General features: G+C 42.3%; 1 protein-coding gene across 2 annotated transcripts in view; it reads right to left on the bottom strand.

Annotated features, from left to right (window-relative positions):
* Positions 1-20657, bottom strand: part of GNS (glucosamine (N-acetyl)-6-sulfatase) — a 46478-nt gene that overhangs the window by 13263 nt on the left and 12558 nt on the right. For both annotated transcript variants that reach the window (XM_070454655.1, XM_020882833.2), the window contains exons 3-10: positions 18579-18785; positions 16611-16676; positions 16076-16174; positions 14244-14411; positions 12292-12374; positions 10908-11026; positions 9107-9210; positions 1690-1791 (exon numbers count right to left, since the gene is read on the bottom strand). In XM_070454655.1, coding sequence (XP_070310756.1) covers positions 1690-1791; positions 9107-9210; positions 10908-11026; positions 12292-12374; positions 14244-14411; positions 16076-16174; positions 16611-16676; positions 18579-18785 — 948 coding nt within the window. The remainder of the gene's footprint in view (positions 1-1689; positions 1792-9106; positions 9211-10907; positions 11027-12291; positions 12375-14243; positions 14412-16075; positions 16175-16610; positions 16677-18578; positions 18786-20657) is intronic.

Below are 20657 nucleotides of genomic sequence, written 5' to 3'. Positions count from 1 at the left end.
TATTAGGTATCAGTGAACAATATGGATCAATCTGCAAACAATGCTGAACTGAGAAAAAAGTCTTGATTACAACTAGTAGAATGTCATCTTTAGAGTGCGAAACAAGATAGGTATTTTCCCCCCAAAACAGGTATGTTGTTTATGGCCACGTACATGATTAACTACTAAAAAAATAAAAGCCAGAGAGTAACAACCATAAAATTCAGAAAAGTGATCACTAGTAAGGGCAGGTAAGGGGTGGGATGGGGAGGAGTGCATAGGGAAGACACATCAATATGAGGAATATTTCAGTTCTTAAATGGGATGATGGGTTCATGGGTATTTTTTGTGTTTTATAACTTACATGAGTGACATGTAATCTCTTGGATGAGTCACACATCACATAATAATTGTGACAGATTCATACAAATCAGTTAAGAGTTGCCTATAATACAGAGTACTGATCCGTCAAACTTCTCTATGCCTAAACATATTCACATACATTTTCAGTGAAAAAGAGATGCTGTTTGAAACCTCTTTTCCTCCCTTCAGTGTGTGGTGGGGGCATCTTTCTAAGTCAGTGTATACTCATGTACATAATTTAGTGTTGCTTTAATAGTCTTGTTTAATTTTGCCACAGTGTGACTAATTCCCTACTGTATATTCAGGTTTTTAATTTTCTTCTATTAATACTGTGTGTAGGGGTTTTTTAATTAAACTTTTTATTTTGTATGGGGGTATAGCTGATTAACAAAGTTGTGATGGTTCCAGGTGAATATTACATGTAGTTCTTCATAGTTAGCACTGTGTAGTGCTAGACACAGTAGGTACTCAAATAATTCTTGAACGAATTTTGTTCTCTTAGGAGTAAATTCCCAGATGCATCTGCTTGATGTGTGTATTCTGAAGTGATGGGTCTTATTAAATTAGCCTACTGATAGCTTGTACTGGTTACACTTCAATGAACAGAGCCTGCGTAGCTTTCATTTTTTTCAGACTTCTATAATTACTGGGTATTAATCTTTCTAATCTTTGCCAGTTCTACAGGCAATAGGGGCCTCCTTCAGTTAAGCTTTTCTTTGATCAGCATTGAAGCAATCCTTTAGCACTGACTCTGGTCATTTTTAATTCCTCTGAGAATTGATTAGTTACTTCTTTTGCCCATTTTTATACTGGGATATTAATTTTTGCTTTTAAGAACTCATCTATGGAGAAGGAAATGGCAACCCACTCCAGTATTCTTGCCTGGAAAAGTCCATGGACAGAGGAGCCTGGTGGGCTGCAGTCCATGGGGTTACATGACTGAGCACGTGTGCACGAGGGTGGAGGGAGATGGGCTGGGAGCAATAAAGTGGTAGAACTAAAAAAAAAAAAAAAAAAAAAAAGAACTCATCTGTTAGGATTAGTTATCCTTTTTCATATATGCTGCAAATATTTTCTCAATTTGTTACCTGTCTTTGTGTATGATGAGAGTTTTGGGGGAAGAAGAAAAGGAAGGATACAGAACTCTGTTTATATGTGTCTAGTCTTTTTTAAAGAAAGCTCCTTCCCATTACAGACATGAGAAAAACTGTATTCTCTGCTTCCTAAATTTAATAGTTTTAAGATTTAAAGGGTTTCCTCTGAAGATTTAAAATTTAACTCTACTTATACAACCTGGAATTTACTTCAGAGTCTTGGCTCAGGGCTGATTGAGGGCTTTATACTCACCAAAATGGGCAAAAAAGACATCCCATCCATCTGGGTCTTATTCAGGCTATAGCCCGCAATGTCCAAGATAGTAGGGCCCAAGTCAATGTTAGCAACAAGCATCTGTGAGAAAGAGAAAGAAACAATAAACTGACTCAGAACACAGCTGGTCTCATTTTCCTTTTCTACCTACATTAGAGTTCTCTTTCCCTAAACCCGTCCACGAAACAAGCAGCACTTTCTGTTATCTTTTGTACAACCCGTACTTCCTACTGCATATATTCAAATATAACTAAGATAACTTAAGATATAAAACATAAAGCCTTATAAAGTTTGTAATACAGGCCCCTGGGAAGTTATGTTTATTTTACACACACTGTTATTGACCGAAACATTTTTCAAGATTCCTTTAGGATTGCCTTGAGTCTGTTGTGAATGATGAGAAATATGTCAGGCTACTTTATACAAGTGTTTTCCAACTTGATTATTCTCACTAGTTCACTACTTGACTTCAAACTGACTCCTGACATTTTTGAAAGGCTCGAAGGTTGAACACTTGTCATCCATTAGGGTATCCGCCTTTGAAATAGTTTTTCAAAGTGACAACATGGCTAAAAATATTTGCAGTAGGCTTTGGAGAGTGCAGAAAATTTATCTCAACAATGCATCAGTAAGTTTCCTTAATGAGCACAAAACTTGGATGTTTAAAAAAAACATCCTAGAAATTAAAGACACCGTGAAGCATTTATTCCCTGACATATCTCCTTGATTTACTGGACAATTTTTCTTCTGTACTCAATATCTCTACCAGGTCTAAACCTGCAGAGCCCAGCAGGGGACAGAACAGCAGTCATGTATGTAACTTAAAATTGTCTAGTAACCACTCTAGTGGCTCCGAGAGTAAAGCATCTGCCTGCAGTGCAGGAGACCCGGGTCCTACCCCTGGGTCGGGAAGACCCCCTGGAGAAGAAAATGGCTACCCACTCCAGCATTCTTGCATGGGAAACCCCATGGACAGAGGGGCCTGATGGGCTACAGATCATGGGATCGCATAGAGTTGGACATGATTGAGCAGCTAACACTTTCACTTTCGATGATCACACTAAAGTAGGGAAAAGAGAGGTAAAATCTATTGCAAATGTTTAAATATTACTATTTAAAATATAAGCAATACCAAAAATATGATGAGATTTTACTTTATACAAAATTTTGAACCAATTATTTGAAATCTGGTATTCTGCATCTCAGTCTGGACTATCCCATATATGTTCTGGCTCAACAATAACATGAACTTTTGTAGCAGAGGGCATAGGTCTAGAAGTCACATGGTCACAGGCTAGAAAAAGCCTTGGAGTGATGAGACAATCCAGGGAAATGAAAGGAACTAATGTTCACCAAGCACCTACTCTGGGCCAGTTCCTTACGCATATTCTCATTTAAGCCTCGCCACGATTCTAGGAGCTTCCCTGGTGGCTTGGCAGTAAAGAACCCACTTGCCAATGCAGGAGATGCAGGTTCAACCCTTGGGTGGGGAAGATCCCCTGCAGAAGGAAACGGCAACCCACTCCAGTATTCTTATCTGGGAAATCCCATGGACAGGGGAGCCTGGCAGGTTACAGTCCATAGGGTCGCAAAGAATCAGACACAACTCAGGGCGTGAGCATGCACGTGCCATCCTAGGAAGCAGTTATTCCCCCATTTTACAGATGAGGAAACGAAAGAGAAGTAACTGAAACAAAGTCAGCAGCCTGTAACTGGAAAAGCTGTCATTTACTAGAAATAAACACCAGTCAAGAAAACTAGAGAAAATTCAGATCATCTCAGGAGAAGCCAAAAGGGGATTAAAAAAAAAAAAAAAAACCTAATCCTGCTACTTTTAATTTAAAAACAAAACCAAAAGTACAGACACAAAAGGCAGGAAGACATCTTGGCTCCTGGAGAAGGAGTGATGGTTCCAGGAGGGCAGCGTGAAGATACACACCCTGGCTCTGAATCCATTAGTATAACTGCAGCTGTTGGAAATTAACCTTCAGTAGCAGGCAACTCAGGAAAAGCAATCCATGTTAGTGAGGATAAAAAACACAAAAACTATGTCTCTGGGGATTACACAAGCCCTGGGGTTGGGAGATACCTTTCCTGGTTCCAAGTCCCCCAGGTAGACCGAGCAGCTGAGGAGACAGTCAACAGAGTGAGTGTGGATATGAAAGAGACCATGGCAGGAAAAGACAGACAAGCAGAGATACCACCTCCAGCATCAGATAAATGCAACACGACTTCAAAATGTGACCGACGTATTTTCAATGATGTCCGGAACATGAATGAAGCCAGTCCCACAGGTATTATTAACATGTCCAAGGCACCAAAATAATAAAATGGACAGACATATAAAACAGTGACTGCCGGGTTCAGCAAAAACGGCCTCCCCAGCCATCAGCTAGGGGTGGGAATGCCCTCTAGCGGCAGTGTGCTGTGTGTGTTGGGGGGGAGGGGGTGGGCAGAAGTCTGCAAGATCCAGAACAAACCAAGTTGCTAAGATTCAGCACAAGTACCATAAACACCATCCCCCAGGACGCTTTCTTTCCAAGTGTCTACGTAATCATATCTTCCCTAAAAATGATGGAGTTTTGTTTGACTACTGGGTTTTGTTTGACTAAGAAGCAGTCTCAAAATGAGCATACACTATTAGGAGATGGGAGACTTGTAGTAGATACCAAGTGTAATTGAAGAATTTGAGAGAATTATACCTCTCTCTGGTTTTTATACAGACAAGAATTATAATGGATACTGGGAGCCCATCACCATAAGGATGTCTAGAAACATCAGCATTTCAAGTTCCTAAAATGGTACTGCTTTTATCACTGAGTGTAAACCTAAAGATTCATTTATGCATTGGAACAGAAAAGGCTCTGACAAGACCAAGTAAATCAGTCCATAAATCACAGCCTCACAATTTATTTGGGAATGGTCCTAGGATTTAAGTGTATAGACATTTTGATCAAATAAAAGGCCCTAAAAAACTGAGGCATGAGATCGAGGGATATCATGTCTTGAATCTGCTTAATTTTTAGGTCTAGAAACTACCTATAAGAATAAGGGCTCCCAGAAGGACTTTGAACAGACATTTACACCCTGATGAGCTCATACAAGGCTTTCAAAGGCAGATGGGAAGCACACCAGACAGCACCCCAAACCCACCCAGTGAGCAGAAAGCAGAGACCCCACACACCTTGGGCTGCTTCACCTCGACCTGCCCCTCATCCCCCACTTCCCTAACAAGGAGTAAGCCGGGATGAGACCTAGCAACACAAGAGAATTCACACTTAGCATCTTTCCAGTTTCACATGGGGAAAACCAAGGCTTAGTCTAACCGAAGTCTTAAAGCCAGTAAGTGGTCTTCCTGACTCCCTGTTCAGTTCCGTTTCTCCTGAATCATGCTATGTCATTTCCATTTTCCTACCAACATTCTCCTTTCTTAAAGCCCTTCTGAAGAACTTACACAACCAAATCTAAAGCTAGATTCATGTCTAGCCAGAGGAGAAGACCTCAACAGTCAGTGCTTGGCATCTGCCCATACCACCTGCCCCTGCTCTCCTCAAGAGGCAACACAAAGGTAAATCCACTGCTCAAGGGGCCCTGTTCTGGCCACCAGGCTGCTGCTAGCTCAGGTTGTTATGCTCAGCTCACCACCCTGTGACCTCACACAGAACCGGCACCGTGACAGCTGTGAGCCCAGCAGAGGATGAATCAGCCACCATCGCTGATACACTGTTAGGTGGAAGTTGGATATTTCATGCTTCTCACACAACTGTCAGCACAGAAGGTCATGGACCATGGTGTTTTTCTTTTGTTGGCTGTACTGCATGGCTTGTGGGATCTTACTGCCCTGACCTGGGATGGAACCCAGGCCCTTGACAGTGAAAGGACCAAGTACTCACCACCGGACCACCAGGGAACTCCCCCAAAACCCATGGATTTTTGAAAACAGTTAACTTTCAAACTTGGTTCTGCCACCTTCTGTGTAACCTTGGTAATATCCATTCACACAACTTGGATGTCCACCATTGTATGTTAAGGGCTAGGTATTCTTTTTTTAAATTGATGTACAGTTGACTTAGTATGTTAAATTTCTGCTGTAAAGTGATTCAGCTATACACATATAGAGATATTTTTTTTTAAATATTCTTTTCCATTACGGTTTATCACAGGATATTGAATGTAGTTCCCCAGACTACATAATAGGACCTTTAAAAATGTTCTGTTTCCTACTGGAGCGTAGTTAACAATGTGGCGTTAGTTTCAGATGTGCAGCAGAGTGATTCAGTTATACAAATACACGCCTCTATTCTTTCTCAAATTCTTTTCCCATTTAGGTTGTTACAGAACATTGAGGAGAGGCGCCTGTGCTATACAGTGGGCCCCTGTTTATTCACTGCATAAGCAACTGCTTACATCTGCTAACCCCAAACTCCCACTAAGGGTTGGGTAGTCTAAGTTCAGATAATACCTCTCAAGTGGGGACTCCTGGAGTCAAACTCAGCCAGGTGTGTTAAGTGTGAGGCCGGCTGGGAACCTGGGAAAGGCACCCACTCACTGTGGGGCAGGTATCTACCCTGATGTCCCAGAGGAGAGCCCTAAAACAAAGCCCCAGAGGACATCAGTTTAGCCGAGTGAAAGGGGCATGAGGTGGGCATGCAGACAGAAGCAGTCATCTGCACAAAGGTAAGGGGGTGAGAGAGACGTCTGGTCCAGGTAGGAAGTGAAAGCGCTTCAGCACAACCGCCACCTTCTGCCCTTGAACCAGCTGAGCTCATTCTCCTCTCTGCGCTGTCCTGCTGCTGAGGACGCCCTCCCACAGATCTCCACAGGACTGAAGCCTTCCGATACCTGAGTCTCTGCCTAGATGCCTCAGAGGCTTTCGCTGACAAATGCAGCTCAAGTATCTGGCTCCCCCTTGACACAGGGAGCTAAGAATTAATCTTCCAATGACAGCTCCCGCTGGGACTGCCAGGCTCCTTGTGCAGTGTGCTGGCACGGGAAGATACCTGTCTGAACCACAGTCATGCCTGAGTGTACGAATTCTGGTTAAGGGCACATCAGCCAGACTGCCCGAGTTCAAACGCAGGGCTCTGCTATTCTTTAGCTACACCATCTTGGGCAAATCACTGAACCTCAGTTTCCTCATCTATAAAACAGATGGATAATTGTATTCATATCTCAAAAGACTGTGAAGGTTGAGTTGATACAGGCAGCAACACTTGGAACAGCACCTGTTGCATTCTAAATATTCAATAAAGGTTATTATTGTTGAGATGGCTTCCTAGGACCTGGGTTCACTTAAACGACTTACAGAAGGTGAAGTTTCAGATTTTAACATTTAGTGCCACTGTTAAACTTGAAGAAAAAAGGAACAGTTCCCTGGGCAGCTGGCTGACAATTGTGCTCATCAGCCTCCCTCCTCACACAGATGTAGTCCCAATAGCCCTCTTCCTGGGACATGCACATGGCTACAGACGTGCCTCCTCAATACACTCCCAACACCCAGGAGAAGCTTTTATGGTTGAATGGTCTTCCAAACCTGCCCACCTCTCTTGAAAGGAGACAGCCATTTAGAGGGTGATGGATTTGTAGTGGAAAGTGACTGGCTTTAAAAATGTGGGTCTTGAGAGAAAAAGAAAATTCAGAAGGCAATTATGAAGGCCACTTTAAGTTTCTGAGAGAATTTTAACAGAATTCCAATCAAGAGCACCGTGAAAGGAGACAAGTAAATGGCAGACATTTAAACAAAGTAAACATTAAATTAAACTCAGGACCCAGAACACCTAGAAATTCTGGCCGGTCTTCCAATTTTAGCTCAAATGATCCATTTTCTTGTTTTCTTTTATCTCTCTCACAGAGCTGGGACTGAAATTGTGCTATCCGAGAAGATGGTAAACATAACTGGTAGCACCTATCAATTCTTCTCTCTCAAGGCGGGACCAAAGAGCTTGGATCAAGGGGCCCATCATCTGCCTCAGTATTAAAATCAGTATGAAACCAGATGGAAATGGCAACAGAGGAAGAATGTGATCCTTTATGACAGTGTTAGGAAAGAGCATCAGTAAAGCAGAAAGGCATTAGTAAGGAAGAGTCCCACAGAGAGGGACTGAATTCTCAGAAGATGAGCTTTCTGTAGCACTCTACGCAGAGGGAGCTCAGACCAGGTGGACATCGGTCAGGAATACCTGCGGGCAGGCTGGGATGCAGAATCAGAATCTGCACGTCAACAAGGCCGCCAGGGGACGCGCACACACAAGCAAGCCTGAAGAGCCTTGCTCTGCAGGGCTGGGGCTCCAGCCTGGGCTGCCTCTCAAGAGTCATTGTGAACTTGAGGAAAAAAAGCAGAGACAGGGTTTCTAGTCCAGTCCAAGTGATTCAATCCAAAACTTTCTAGATGTTGAGCCTTTCACTTTCAGGAGGCAGTTTCAATGAGCACCCTGGGCAAGTGCAGTCACCATGTAAAGATTCAATCTCAAGAGACAAGCGAAAGCTATTCATGCTGATGTGATACGTATATAAGGGCAAAATACAGCCGAGAGTGGGTGGCCAGCAGTTTACTGCTATTATAATGTCAGACAGTGAAAGACAAATACTGTAAGGTATCACTTATTTGTGAAATACAACAAACTACCAAATATAACAAAATATGGATATGGAGAACAGATAGAGACACAGAGGACAAACTGCTGCTGCTGCTGAGTCGCTTTGGTCGTGTCCGACTCTGTGCGAACCCACAGACGGCAGCCCCCCAGGCTCCCGTCCCTGGGACTCTCCAGGCAAGAACACTGGAGTGGGTTGTTGCCATTTCCCTCTCCAATGCATGAAAGTGAAGAGTGAAAGTGAAATCACTCAGTCGTGTCTGCCTCTTCGTGACCCCATGGACTGCAGCTTACCAAGCTCCTCTGCCCATGGGATTTTCCAGGCAAGAGGACTGGAGTGGGCTGGGCTGCCATTGCCTTCTCTGTGAGAACAAACTAGTGGTTACCAAACGGGAGATGGGATGGGGAGGAGAAATACAGGAATGGAAGATTAAAAGTATTAGGTGTAAAAAAAAAAGAAAGTATTAAGTGTAAAATAAGCTACATGGATATACGGTACAACACAGGACATCCAGCCAATATTGACAAATAACCCAACGGAACATGACCTTTAAAAACTGTGACTCATTATACTGCACACCTGAACTTACAGAATATTGTGCATCAAATACACTTCAATTAAAAAAAAGAAAGAAACAAGAATCACCATTTGCAAAGCTTATAAACACACTTGTAAAATCTTAAGCCAATCAGCCTTTATCCTCAAAGGAGGAGAAACAGAATAGGTCTCCTCTTGGGAGGAAAAGCTTTCTTTTCTCAGGCAAATACTACCTATACACAGCATCACCGTATCAGGAACCTACCTTGCTTGTCTGATTTGGTTTGATCCCAGGCCCTCGAACCAACAGTGGAACTTTGATATCAAATTCATACAGCTGTCTTTTGTCTATTGGCAAAGAAAACTGTCCTGAAAAAAAAAAATGCATAGGGTAAAGATGGAGCCAAGACAGAAATGTCTCTCATGTATGCATTCATTCAATCAACAGTAAAAATCAAACAGCCTTGTTTTACTAATTATGGTGTCTTAGCAAAGAGCTAAAATCCCCCAGGGTCTCTAATTACTACAAGGCAGGAAACAATGAGCTCATCTTCTTTAAATAAATGTCCAGAGGAACTCCCTGGCCTTAAATAGGCAAATACAACAAAAGGAATGACTAAAAGTATTGAAGCACAAATACACATTATTTATTTATGACACTCCACCTGATCACAACTGAATGAAGTTAGTCTAAAAGCTGTTAAATAAAGGAACAAAACCATTTATCCAGCCTTTCCTCAATAAACTGTACCTCAAGATAACCAAACAGTTGATGAGGCAAATTTCCTGAGGAATTCCAGCTAGTAAATTCAAAAGGAAGGACACAGGTATGAAGTCAAAGTTTGCAGTTTCTGAGGGAACCGATTTAAGCACAATCACCAATGGAAGTTTCAGCCACAAGAGGTTCACAAGGAGGAATTCAGGTTAGTACCACACGAACCACCAATCAGAAACAGCGTCTCTGAGGTGAGGCAACCAGACACCTAGGCTTCACAACATGAAGCAGCAAGAAGTACACAGCAGCACCAATAAGAACGCATTCTTGTCGAAAAACACACATTTCCATTAAGACTCTAGATCTAACTATCAGTGTATAGAAAATGCTGAGTATAGATAAACAAGTTATCACATATGCAATTAGCCACATCTAGGATGTGATATTCTAAAGGACAAAAGACCAATTTCTCCAATAAATCAGTGGCAAAAGACAGTCTTACGATACATAAAAAGTAAAGGTGTGTGGATTTTATATAGGTTCTGATACACAATCAACTAATCAGATGCATAATCAAGTGTTGACATATGGAATCACCACGTCTGGAGTGCCTTCAGAAACTTCTAGCTAAAAAAGAAACATCCAGAAGGAATGAGGAATTCAAAAGACTGGCCCTGTGTCACTGAAAATTAAAGCTAGACAACGAAGGTTAATTTACTATCTTTACTTTGTTTAAAGATATTCATAATAACAGAGGAAATGCCTAATCAATTCGCTCCTGTGCAATTATCAGATTAATTACCTTCAAGTTTAGGAAATTTAAGGGTGGAGAAACAAGAAAATACTGATTTTTAGCTAGAGAAGGTCCAAGTAGAAAGGATGAAAGTCAAGGACACGGGGCTGACTCATACTGCAGCTGTGAAAAGACAAAAACCACACACACCAAAAACCTAATTTCACAAGACAGTTTTTCCCCAAGGCGACCCTCTCTTGGTCTTCCTGTGTAAAATGTCATACCCCTATTCTCTAAGATCCACTATCCTCTAAATCAAGTTCAGTTTCTCACCTCTTTCATAAAGCCTGCCTCCAACCCATCAAGCTTATCCTTTGCTTAGACTCCTTAGAACACCATGTAATTTAGCCTGTGAAACGGCAAGTAATGAAACTGCGTCTCTCCCCACCCAGGGAATGAATTGGGAATGGGAATGAGTTGGCCTTCTAACCAGAGGAGCCCTGAGGGCAAGACCCTCTGGCCTGTTCACCACTGCAAAAGGTCAGAAGCTCCCAGTCAGAGCTACTGATCAGGTGAGAACGGAAAGGCACTTCGCCAAGGCCATGGTCTGCCCCTTACCGGTGTGATAGCCGTTGTCTGAGGTGTAAAAGATGTAGGTGTTGCTGAGTTCCCCATTGAACTCCAATCGCTTGACCAGCTTCTCCACGAGGTCATCCACTGAGAGCAGAGTCTGCCACCTGAATGAGCGGGGGCAGCAATGGCGCCTCAGAGACAAAGGGCTGAGGTACTGCCATCTTGCCAAAATGGCCAAGTCAAGTCCAAACAAGCCCCCAGACCCAAAACACCCCTCACCTCCCTCCCACAGAAACCCCTCAAAGCCACTCTTCCCCGAAAGCTCCAATCCCACATTTCCTTTCCTTTCATTGCAAAACACAGATTAGGAAATTCCAAAACACTCCAAATTTAACCGATTCCACAGAAATAAACTAGGCTTTTAAGAAACCAGTTAGCTTTATTATTTATCATGACTGGTGATCAGAATGAAAGACTACTGGTGTTGATGTATGGCAGACACCAAAATAATATTGTAAAGCAATTATCCTTCAAGTAAAAAAAAAACAAAAAACCCCACTACCAGAGGGCAAACCTGTCAAATCAGCACTGATTGACAGAGATGAATCCAGACAGACCTGCGCTGCAACAGTGTTTAATAGACTAAAAGGGGTCAGCAAACTATAGTCGTGGGTCAAAGCTTGACCACATTCTGGTTTCAACTGTGGTACAAGACATAAAATATTACTGTCTTACCCATCTGTAAGTGGATAGGTCAGTAGGGTTCAGTATATTCACAGAGTGAAACCGATCTCCGGAACGTTTTCACCTTGCGAATCTGAAACTCTACACCCCCGAAGCGACAACTTGCTGGCTGCTTTTATATGAAGTTTCATTGGAACACAGCCATGCTCATTCGTTCTCCTATTGTCCAGGGCTGCTCTGCACTCCAACAACAGAGTTGAGCGTCAGCAACAGACAAAGGTGGCCTACAAGCCTGTAACATTTACTATCTGCCCCTTCACAGAAGGAGTCCGCCAACTCCTCGTCTAAAATAAATACACCTGAAGAGAAAGTAACGCACTTTTAAAAAAACTGACTTAAAAGAATTTTCTCGAAAACTCAAAACAGCAAAGGCAGATATTTTGCTCTAGTCCAAGCCTTTGGGTCATATGTAATTTTCTTTAGACATAGTGAAAAGAAAAATTTCAACCAAATGGCTCCAATTTGCAACATTTTAACAAGTCAGAAAAATGGACTCTTTAATCAGTCCTGAGGGCCAAAGGCCACCTTACTGCTAAATGCGGAGACCTCCTACCGAGTCTTTCCCACCAACTTGCTAAGGTCTGATTTTTTTCTCACAGATAACCACAGGGTGCAGTCCCCTGTTCACGGGTTGCTTCTGAGGGTCCTCAAAGACCACCCAGACTGAGAAAGGAGCAGTTCTTACCTTTTCCTAAATGCATTATCTAAAAACTGTATTGAAGAATTAGTCATTGGGGTCTTGGCTTGCCGAATTAACCAGTGCTTGTTCTAAAATTTAAAAGGAAGAAAAAGTTAAAGTCACCACAGTCAAATAAAGTGCTCGAGTAGATAAAGGATCACTTGATATTTGAGCAGAAAGGAACCAACTGGAGCCTGTTTAAGCAACTTCAGATCTTCCCTCCACCACCCACTCCCACCTTTCTCTGTGTTTGTGAGGAAAAAAAAAAAGCCTGCAATTATCACTCGTTTTTTAGCTTCTTCCCAACCCCTCCCTAACAGCAGAAGGCCTGGGATCCTTCCTGAGCAGCAAGACATTTAGAGAAGGATACTGGAAACTGACTAGACTACATTTGCAACTTGGAATCTGTGCTTGAGTCTACCACTCACACTACAAAAGGGTAAACACTAACTTTACCTTCCTCTAAGTTTTGCCTAATAAGTCATCATTCCACTCCCCTCTATCTTCCTACCTAAAGTACAGATCATTCTTCAACCTTGGGAAAAAAACCTTATCATGGCAATTTTCTAAAACTTCAAATCCAAATCTAGAGGCTTCTTCTCATTTAACTAAAGATGTTTTCTTAAAAATTTGCCAAATACTTTTGATTTTCTCCTCCTTATTCATGTAACCCTAGGCTGCCATCATCCAAACTGCCATCCTCAGCGTTTAGTTAATATGGTTGAAAAATGCTATACAGCCATGTTCTCCTATTGCAAATTCATGTTAGAACAGGAAAAACTGAGAAATTCTGCAGCACATGACTTATTTAACCTTAAGTTGCTAAGCTTACTTAGCCATGGGAGCTTGTATGAACTTCTTTTGAAACAGAGAGAGACCAGCCCTTTGGTTTAAAACTCAATTCACTCAGTTTTAACATCATACACACAAGCACAGCCTATCATGTGCCAGGCAACATGCTAAATGTTTCTATGTACAGACTCTCGAGAGTCCCCTGGACAGCAAGGAGATCAAACCCGTCAACCCTAAAGGAAATCAACTGTGAACATTCATTGGAAAGATTGATACTGAAGCTCCAATATTTTGGCCACCTGATGCAAAGAGCCAACTCATTTGAAAAGACCCTAATGCTGGGAAAGATTGAAGGCAGGAGGAGAAGGGAATGACAAGAGGATGAGATGGCTGATGGCATCATCGACTCAATGGACTTGAGTCTGAGCAAGCTCCAGGAGACGGTGAAGGACAGGGGAGCCTGGCGTGCTGCAGCCCATGGGGTCGCAGAGAGTCAGACGTGACTGAGCAACTGAACATGAGAGGTCAGGATCCCCCACTTCAGAGGGAAAAACGGAACTTAAGCATCTTACTAACGGTCAGGTCACTTAGTTAGAAAGCGGTAGTACTCAATCTAACTCCAAGACTCATTCTTTCTACCGCCTCACGAGTAACTAAGACTTCAGGGAAACAAGCAGGAGGTGGGAGCAGTCTTCAGTTTTCGAACCACTGAACTGCCTATCTCCTGGACCGAGGGGAGGGTAAGCGGCGCTGGAGGCGGACAGTGCTTAGGTTACAGCCCTTTATTACCCTCCGTGCTCTGGTTCATCTCTCCACCCAACTTCCCTTTCCAATCACGCTACACTGCATCACCACTCATTTTCCTATGCCTCCGCCCAGAGGAAAGCCAGCATGGAGGTGATCAGCAGGGACCGTAGGCAGGAAGGACAGCATTTCTCCACCACTCCCTGTGGACTCTCGAGTTGCTCACGGGGTGCATGGCAGGAAACTTACCTGGACTCCTGAAGCACATGTATATATACTACCTAGTGTACTAGAGACAGGCACAACTACCTCGAAAAGACTGAGAAGGAAGACCACCTACACGACTCAAAGGCTTCCTGACCAGTGCGTTATACACTTAATCACATCGAGCCTGGCCGGATGCAAGGCTGAGGGGAAGTTACCGTTCCATGGATGTTGAAGTTCTTGTTTCTTGGTGCAAAGACGTTCTGGAAGGCGTTTTGGTACTGAGGTGCAGCTGTCCAGGGCGAATGAGGCGCTGGGGTGGAGATCATCATGAAGAATGGCTCGGAGTTGGACTTGTAGTCCAGGAAGTCCAAGGAGACATTGGCCTGAAACACAGAGAGACTGGTCACCTCTCGCCCCAGCCAGCAGCTGAGGCCCGGATAAGCGTCTGTTCTCTGGTGAAAGGGGGGCAGGGTCCTCTGAGCTTCCTCCCAGTTCTGGCCCGCAATCTATGTCACAGTCACTTGCAAGCGTGTTGCTGGAACGAATCATCCGGCTTTCAGGCAAACGCATGAAAATACTGAAAAGCACACCCATTCTTAAGCAAGCTGGAGAAGGAAATGGCAACCCAGTCCAGTGTCCGTGCCTGGAGAATCCCCAGGGACAGGGGAGCCTGGCAGACCACAGTCCCTGGGGTCTCCAAGAGTCAAACATGCCTGAGCGACTAACGCTTTCCTTAAGAAAGCAAATGGGACTCTGACGACTTTACATGACCTAAAAGTTGTTATGCTTCCCATGAGGAAAAAAAGAATAATTCGGCCATTTTAGTATTAATTTACATTAATGCTGCTCAGAGCATATACATTTGATGCTTTAAGGAATATAAAAAAGAGTCAACCTAATTCACAATAGTGGGAAAAGTGAATTAAGTTACCATAATCTTACAAAAATGCTGGGGTCAAAACAGTAGATAGGATCCTAAGTTATGCCAGCTGAAGTTAAGCTAAGCTAAGCTAAGTGAATAATACTAAGTCCAAATATGCCACACCAGGGTGGCATATTTATCTGGACTTAAAAAGTTTTTCATTTGCTTCTCTGGAGACAGTTTATGAAAATTAAAGCCTCCCACACACACACATGCTGTGCTTTTAATTGTTCTAGTTGATTTACATCTTCATTTATTCCCAACATGAAACTCAAAAGACACTATCAATTTCCTACCATCATCCCAGCCATCTAACTTTACCTCAGCCCCGTCAGAAACTCCTGTTTCTCCAACACGCCAGGCACGCTCCTGCCGCGACACCGCCACACTTTCTGCTTCCTTTGCCTGTGGCACGCTTTCCGCTGATCCGTACAGCCATTCTCCTCTCCTTTAGGACTCTGCTTAAACACTAGCTAAGTAACTTCCAGCCTCTGCCTTATTGCTCTAACTCATCACCCTCTAACAAGACAACACACACGTGTAAATAAATCTACCCCTAAAAGGTGACCTCCCACAGAATCGGGGACTTTGCTTTATTTATTGCCTAGTACCAGCTCCGAGGGGTGCTTAAGTACTTGCTGAATGAATGCCCTACGGGGGGTTGTCATCAGAACCATCTCAGACAGGGAAGGAGAGTCCCAAATTCATGTTCCCGTTTGAGTATTTTTTTTTTAATATATAATACTCAACGCCTGAAGAACTTCCCTGCCTCTATCCCCTTACCCTCCTGATGAAGCTGTCACCCTGCAGCCTGCGAGTAACTGGGGTCAAGAGCAGGAACCCTTACAGTGTAAAACCTCTTCAAAGTGATCTCCACGGTATTAGAGATTAGCCTTTGGAAAAGGGATTTGCTGCTGGAATTTCAAAAACATTAGATCTGAGCCTGGCTTAATTACAAAGAAAAACACTCTCAGGAATCTTTAACCAGCTGAAAATATTCTTCAGCAGTTAGATCAAGTTATTACTCATGCTACTCAATGTGAACAAATATAACCAAAGTTTTCTGAGGCAGAGTCTTTAGTTAAACATGAGCTAAACTGCAAGGACAGAGCTTCAGTAACTCACCAAGACATCTGTCAGATAGTCCACACTGTAGTTTTCACCGTGCTTTCGCGCCTTCCCATTGATAGAGAGGGTGTAATTATAATATTTAGAATTCTTTTCCTATCAAAGAGAGGAAAGTGAGTTTTTTTTTTTCTTTTTAATGAGGCCAGCATACAAAATGAAAGTTGGAAACCATACTGGGCTAAACTGTACTCTGCTTAAACAGTGATAAGACATAAAAGATGACTGCTGAAGTCAATACTGAATTAGACTTCTTGACTACGGTTTTATTAACTACGAGCAGAGTTTCAATAATATGTTTAGTTAAAAACCCAGAAACAGATCTGGTACAACAGCAAAATATGTTGCTAAACCTTGTGCAATGCAAGAAAAATATCTCACAACAGAGTGCCTCACAAATCAACAGACTTTTAAGGAGATGAAGTGGCCAATCATAACAGCAAACCAAGTAATGTCAATGTCAGAGCCTCAGTAGAAAGTAAACAAGCATCTGTAGGGTTGCGTGTAATTGTCGCTGACTTCATTGTTCACTCACCAATGCATACCAGTAACTCCAGCCCAGAGGAACGTGTCCAAGTCCACCTGCATCTGGGGCTCCATACTGGAAAGCAAGACAAGCAATGCATTAGAAGTTCATGGGATGTGACCAGACCAGAAAGAAACACGAAACTGTCAGAATCTTTTTACATCAGTGCCTGAAACATGGTAAGTGCTTAATTTTCACAAGTACAAAAATCAATTGAAAAGCGAAGAACACTACAGACCTAGGAATTTCTGAAGCATAAGTTGGCAAACTATGGCTGGTGGGCCAAATCCAGCCTGCCAACTGCTTAGCTGGCAAGCTAAGAATTTTCTTCCAAACATTAAAAAATATAAACACTAAAAAAAAAAAAAACCACCCCAAAACCACCAAACAAAATCAAATATACTTGAATTTAAAAAAAAATCAAAAGAGGATTACTTCTGTGACAATTTGCCTGAAATTTAAACTTCAGTGATGGTGAAGCCTTACTGAAAACAGCACACTCACTGGCTTCCGCAGGTCTGTGGCTGCTTTCCGGCGACAATGACACAACTAAATAGTCACGACACAGACATACGGCCTGCAAAAGCCTGAACTATTTACTCTTGGTCCTTTACAGGAAAAGGCAATAGAGCTAAAGCCACAGGGCTCATCTGTTGAGCTACTGACTGCATAGACTGGTCTAGCCAGCCTTGTGGCTAACTGCCCAAATCAGGCTATAAGCTCTCAGTCTATCACTTCAGCTCTCCTGCTGATGAAGTCCATTTTTGCTATTTTATTTTTTGACCATGCCACATGGCATGTGGGATCTTAGTTCCTCGACCAGGGACTGAACCTGCACCCCCTGAATTAGAAGCTTGGAGTCTTAACCACTGGACCACCAGGGAATTCCCTGAAGACTACATTTGGACTCAATTTATCTGATGAGATGAATTAAGTGAAGAGACCACAGAGTCATCCCATTTTATCTTGACAAGGCTTAACACTGCCCATTTAATGCAGTACCTCTAAGAACTAATTCTTTGTAGTTTGAAGAATTTCTAATTTTGTGTATGTTAGAAGATATTCAATATGAAAAGTACTGTATGTTCTCTTTATGACCTGTAGCCATAATCCATCACACTTATTACTCACGACTCTTCAAACTGAGTCATTTTTCATCAAACCCACAAAGCTGAAAATTCCCCCAATTATTACAGGGAGGGAGAGAATTAAGAAAATTCAGATCAGATATTAAGATCTCTAGCAACCATGGATAAAGTACATAAGAAAACAAACATGTTCTCTTTGACCTGAATCCCACTTTTTCTTTAAGAGATAATCCCAAACACTCTCAAACACATTATTTTCATTAAGCCTGAACTCTGACTAAATGCTAAGGCCAGTGAGGTGGACGCAAGGCCCTGAAGCCTGGCCCGGGCAGATCACAATGAGGCCTCCTTCATCCCGGGCCTTCAAGGCCAGCACGCTAACCACTCAGGCACATAATTCAATGGCCTGAATGTCTCAGGCGTGGGTGCTCTTCCTTCATCACTGATCTCCACACAATCTGTTTCCAAAAAATGGGTTAAGTTGTTATTATTCAGGAAAGAAGCTCAAAGGAAAAAATTCTTCACTCTGCTCCTGATAAAGGAGAAATGGAAACAAAGATATCATGACGGCCATGTGACAAGCAGAATTCTTGAGGGAAAAAAGGGAAGATGTCTCAGGCCACTGTGGTCTGAAGACAACTTTAAAATAAATGCTCCAGAGACTGTCTGAAGAAAGAATAACCACCATGTCCAAATCCTGTAAATTACGTTCATGTAAATAAGTTCCTGTTTAACAGGTAGATTAAGAGAAAAGCCAGATACCCAAAAACCCTTTAACATGATTTGAATGGATACTAATTAAAAAACAATTAACATGAATTATATAAATTCATATTTCAGGAGCTGTTATTAACAAAACAAAAGGGAATAATTAGACCATTCAACATACCTCATTTAAGTATTTCCCTGCAAAAAAGGTCTGATAACCACACATGGATCTGAGAATTGCTGGGAAAGTATTCGGCTCTTGGATCTTCTGCCAAGACTTGCTGCTGCAGTTCCCCTCCAGAGTGTTGTTAACCACGTGATGATTGTGTGGGTACTTCCCTGTCAGGATGCTGGCTCGGCTCGGGCAGCAGAGAGCACTTGGCACATACTACAAAGGGAAGAGAAGCAAGAGAGACAGTTACACAAGACAGATTTCTAATCAGAAGAAAGAAAGCTGCTCAGTTCCCCTAACTTCAAATCTCTAATTTCCCGTGGAATAGGGATTTTCTTTATAGATAACACACTTCAGAGCTGCTCTAAGTTCTCTCGTGGAGACAGGAAATAGAACAACCAAGAGAACACACTTCTTTTTCCGCTAGTTTCTTTTTACAGGATAACCTGAAGTTGTTCTAATCTCATCAGCCAAAGAAATGTTACATGCAAGGAACATAGCATGCTGGGAGCGAGGTCCCAAGCAAACATGAAGAATACTCCTCGAATCTAGAGCAGCTGAGAAGTAGGGAGTCATTTTCAGGCTGAGCTGGAGTTTTCGCTTACCTGCATCACTTTATACACTGGACATAGATTTTTTTTTTCCTACTCTAATTATGTATCCATTAGCTCCTCTCATCAACAGAATTACCCTATTTGACCTAGTAATATTTGTCTAGGTCCTAACACTCATTACCTATCCACTTTACAGAAGGGTAATAGCTTATACTCACACCAGCAGGGCAGGAATGCTCATTTGAGCACACCCTTGCCAGAATTACGTATTATCCCTTTGAAACAATTCACATTTCTTTGGCCTTTTAAATTGGAACTGGCGTTCTTAAATACTGGTGAGGATGAACACTCTCCACATGCATACTGATCAACCGTGTTCATGGGAATGGTCTGTTCACGCACTTTGCACATTTCCCCTCCTGTTACCTAAGTTTTCTAAGACTTCCCTGCTGGCTCAGACAGTTAAGTGTCTGTCTGCCTGCAATGCAGGAGCCCTGGGTTCAATCCCTGGGTCGGGAAGATCTCCTGGAGAAGGAAATGGCAACTCACTCCAGTATTCTTGCCTGGAAAATCCCATGGATGGAAGAGCCTAGTAGGCTATAATCCATGGGGTCACAGAGAGTCGGACACGACTGAGCGACTTCACTCACTCACTACATAAGCTTTAAGGAAGGATTCAATCATACTACAAATACTTCCTAGTTTTTACTTTTGCTTTTTAATTTGGCTGGATGTTTGACTTTTGTAATTTTCACACTGGCAACTCTTTTAATTCTTCTCCTTTTTTATTTCCTGATCTATTTTTTGGCCAATGCTATGCTGTTCACTGGATCTTCACTTTACATTTCAGGGCCTGGTAGAGATATCTCTTTAAAAATTTTACCTTGATTATTCTAACCTACTTATTATTCCAGATAACTTTGGAATCACTAAATTCAGCCTAAAAAGAATCCCACTGGGATTCTGACTAGAATAAGCATTTTATAATGTGTCTCTCCACAGAAAATGATGTGTATAACTATGCATGAAGTACTTTATCACTCACCAAATATTCTAACTGCATTTATAGGTCTTAAAACCATTACTGGACACCACTAGCTATTCCTAGAGCCTATATTTTCCTGCCTTTATATCAGTGGGATCACTTCTCCCCCCACCTCATGTTTCTCTAACTAGTTACATGGAAGAAAGTTATTTACAGCTTTTCATTTCTAATTTACTAAATTCTATTAATTTAAAAGCTTTCCAACAACTCTCTTATGATTTCTAAGTAGAAACTTCAGACAAGTGGAAATAACGATTTTGGTCTTCACAAGACTTATGCCAATGACTAGACAGTTCAGTAGATGATTAAGTGAGAGATACTGGGCCCTTGCTGTCTTCCCTAAGAACAGTACCCTGAGACTTTAGTCTTAACTATAATTGTGCTATTTGTTTGAAATAGTCATCATGGTGCATTCTTCCAATGGTTTAACAAGTTACAAGAAAAGGGGTGCCAACACCTCAGAGGACTTTTTTTTTTGGATGCGGACCA

This window comes from Odocoileus virginianus, chromosome 24, assembly GCF_023699985.2.
Source record: "Odocoileus virginianus isolate 20LAN1187 ecotype Illinois chromosome 24, Ovbor_1.2, whole genome shotgun sequence".
Lineage (NCBI taxonomy): Eukaryota > Metazoa > Chordata > Mammalia > Artiodactyla > Cervidae > Odocoileus > Odocoileus virginianus.
Note: the sequence above shows the minus strand (reverse complement) of the source record. Positions and strands in the feature narration are given on the sequence as shown.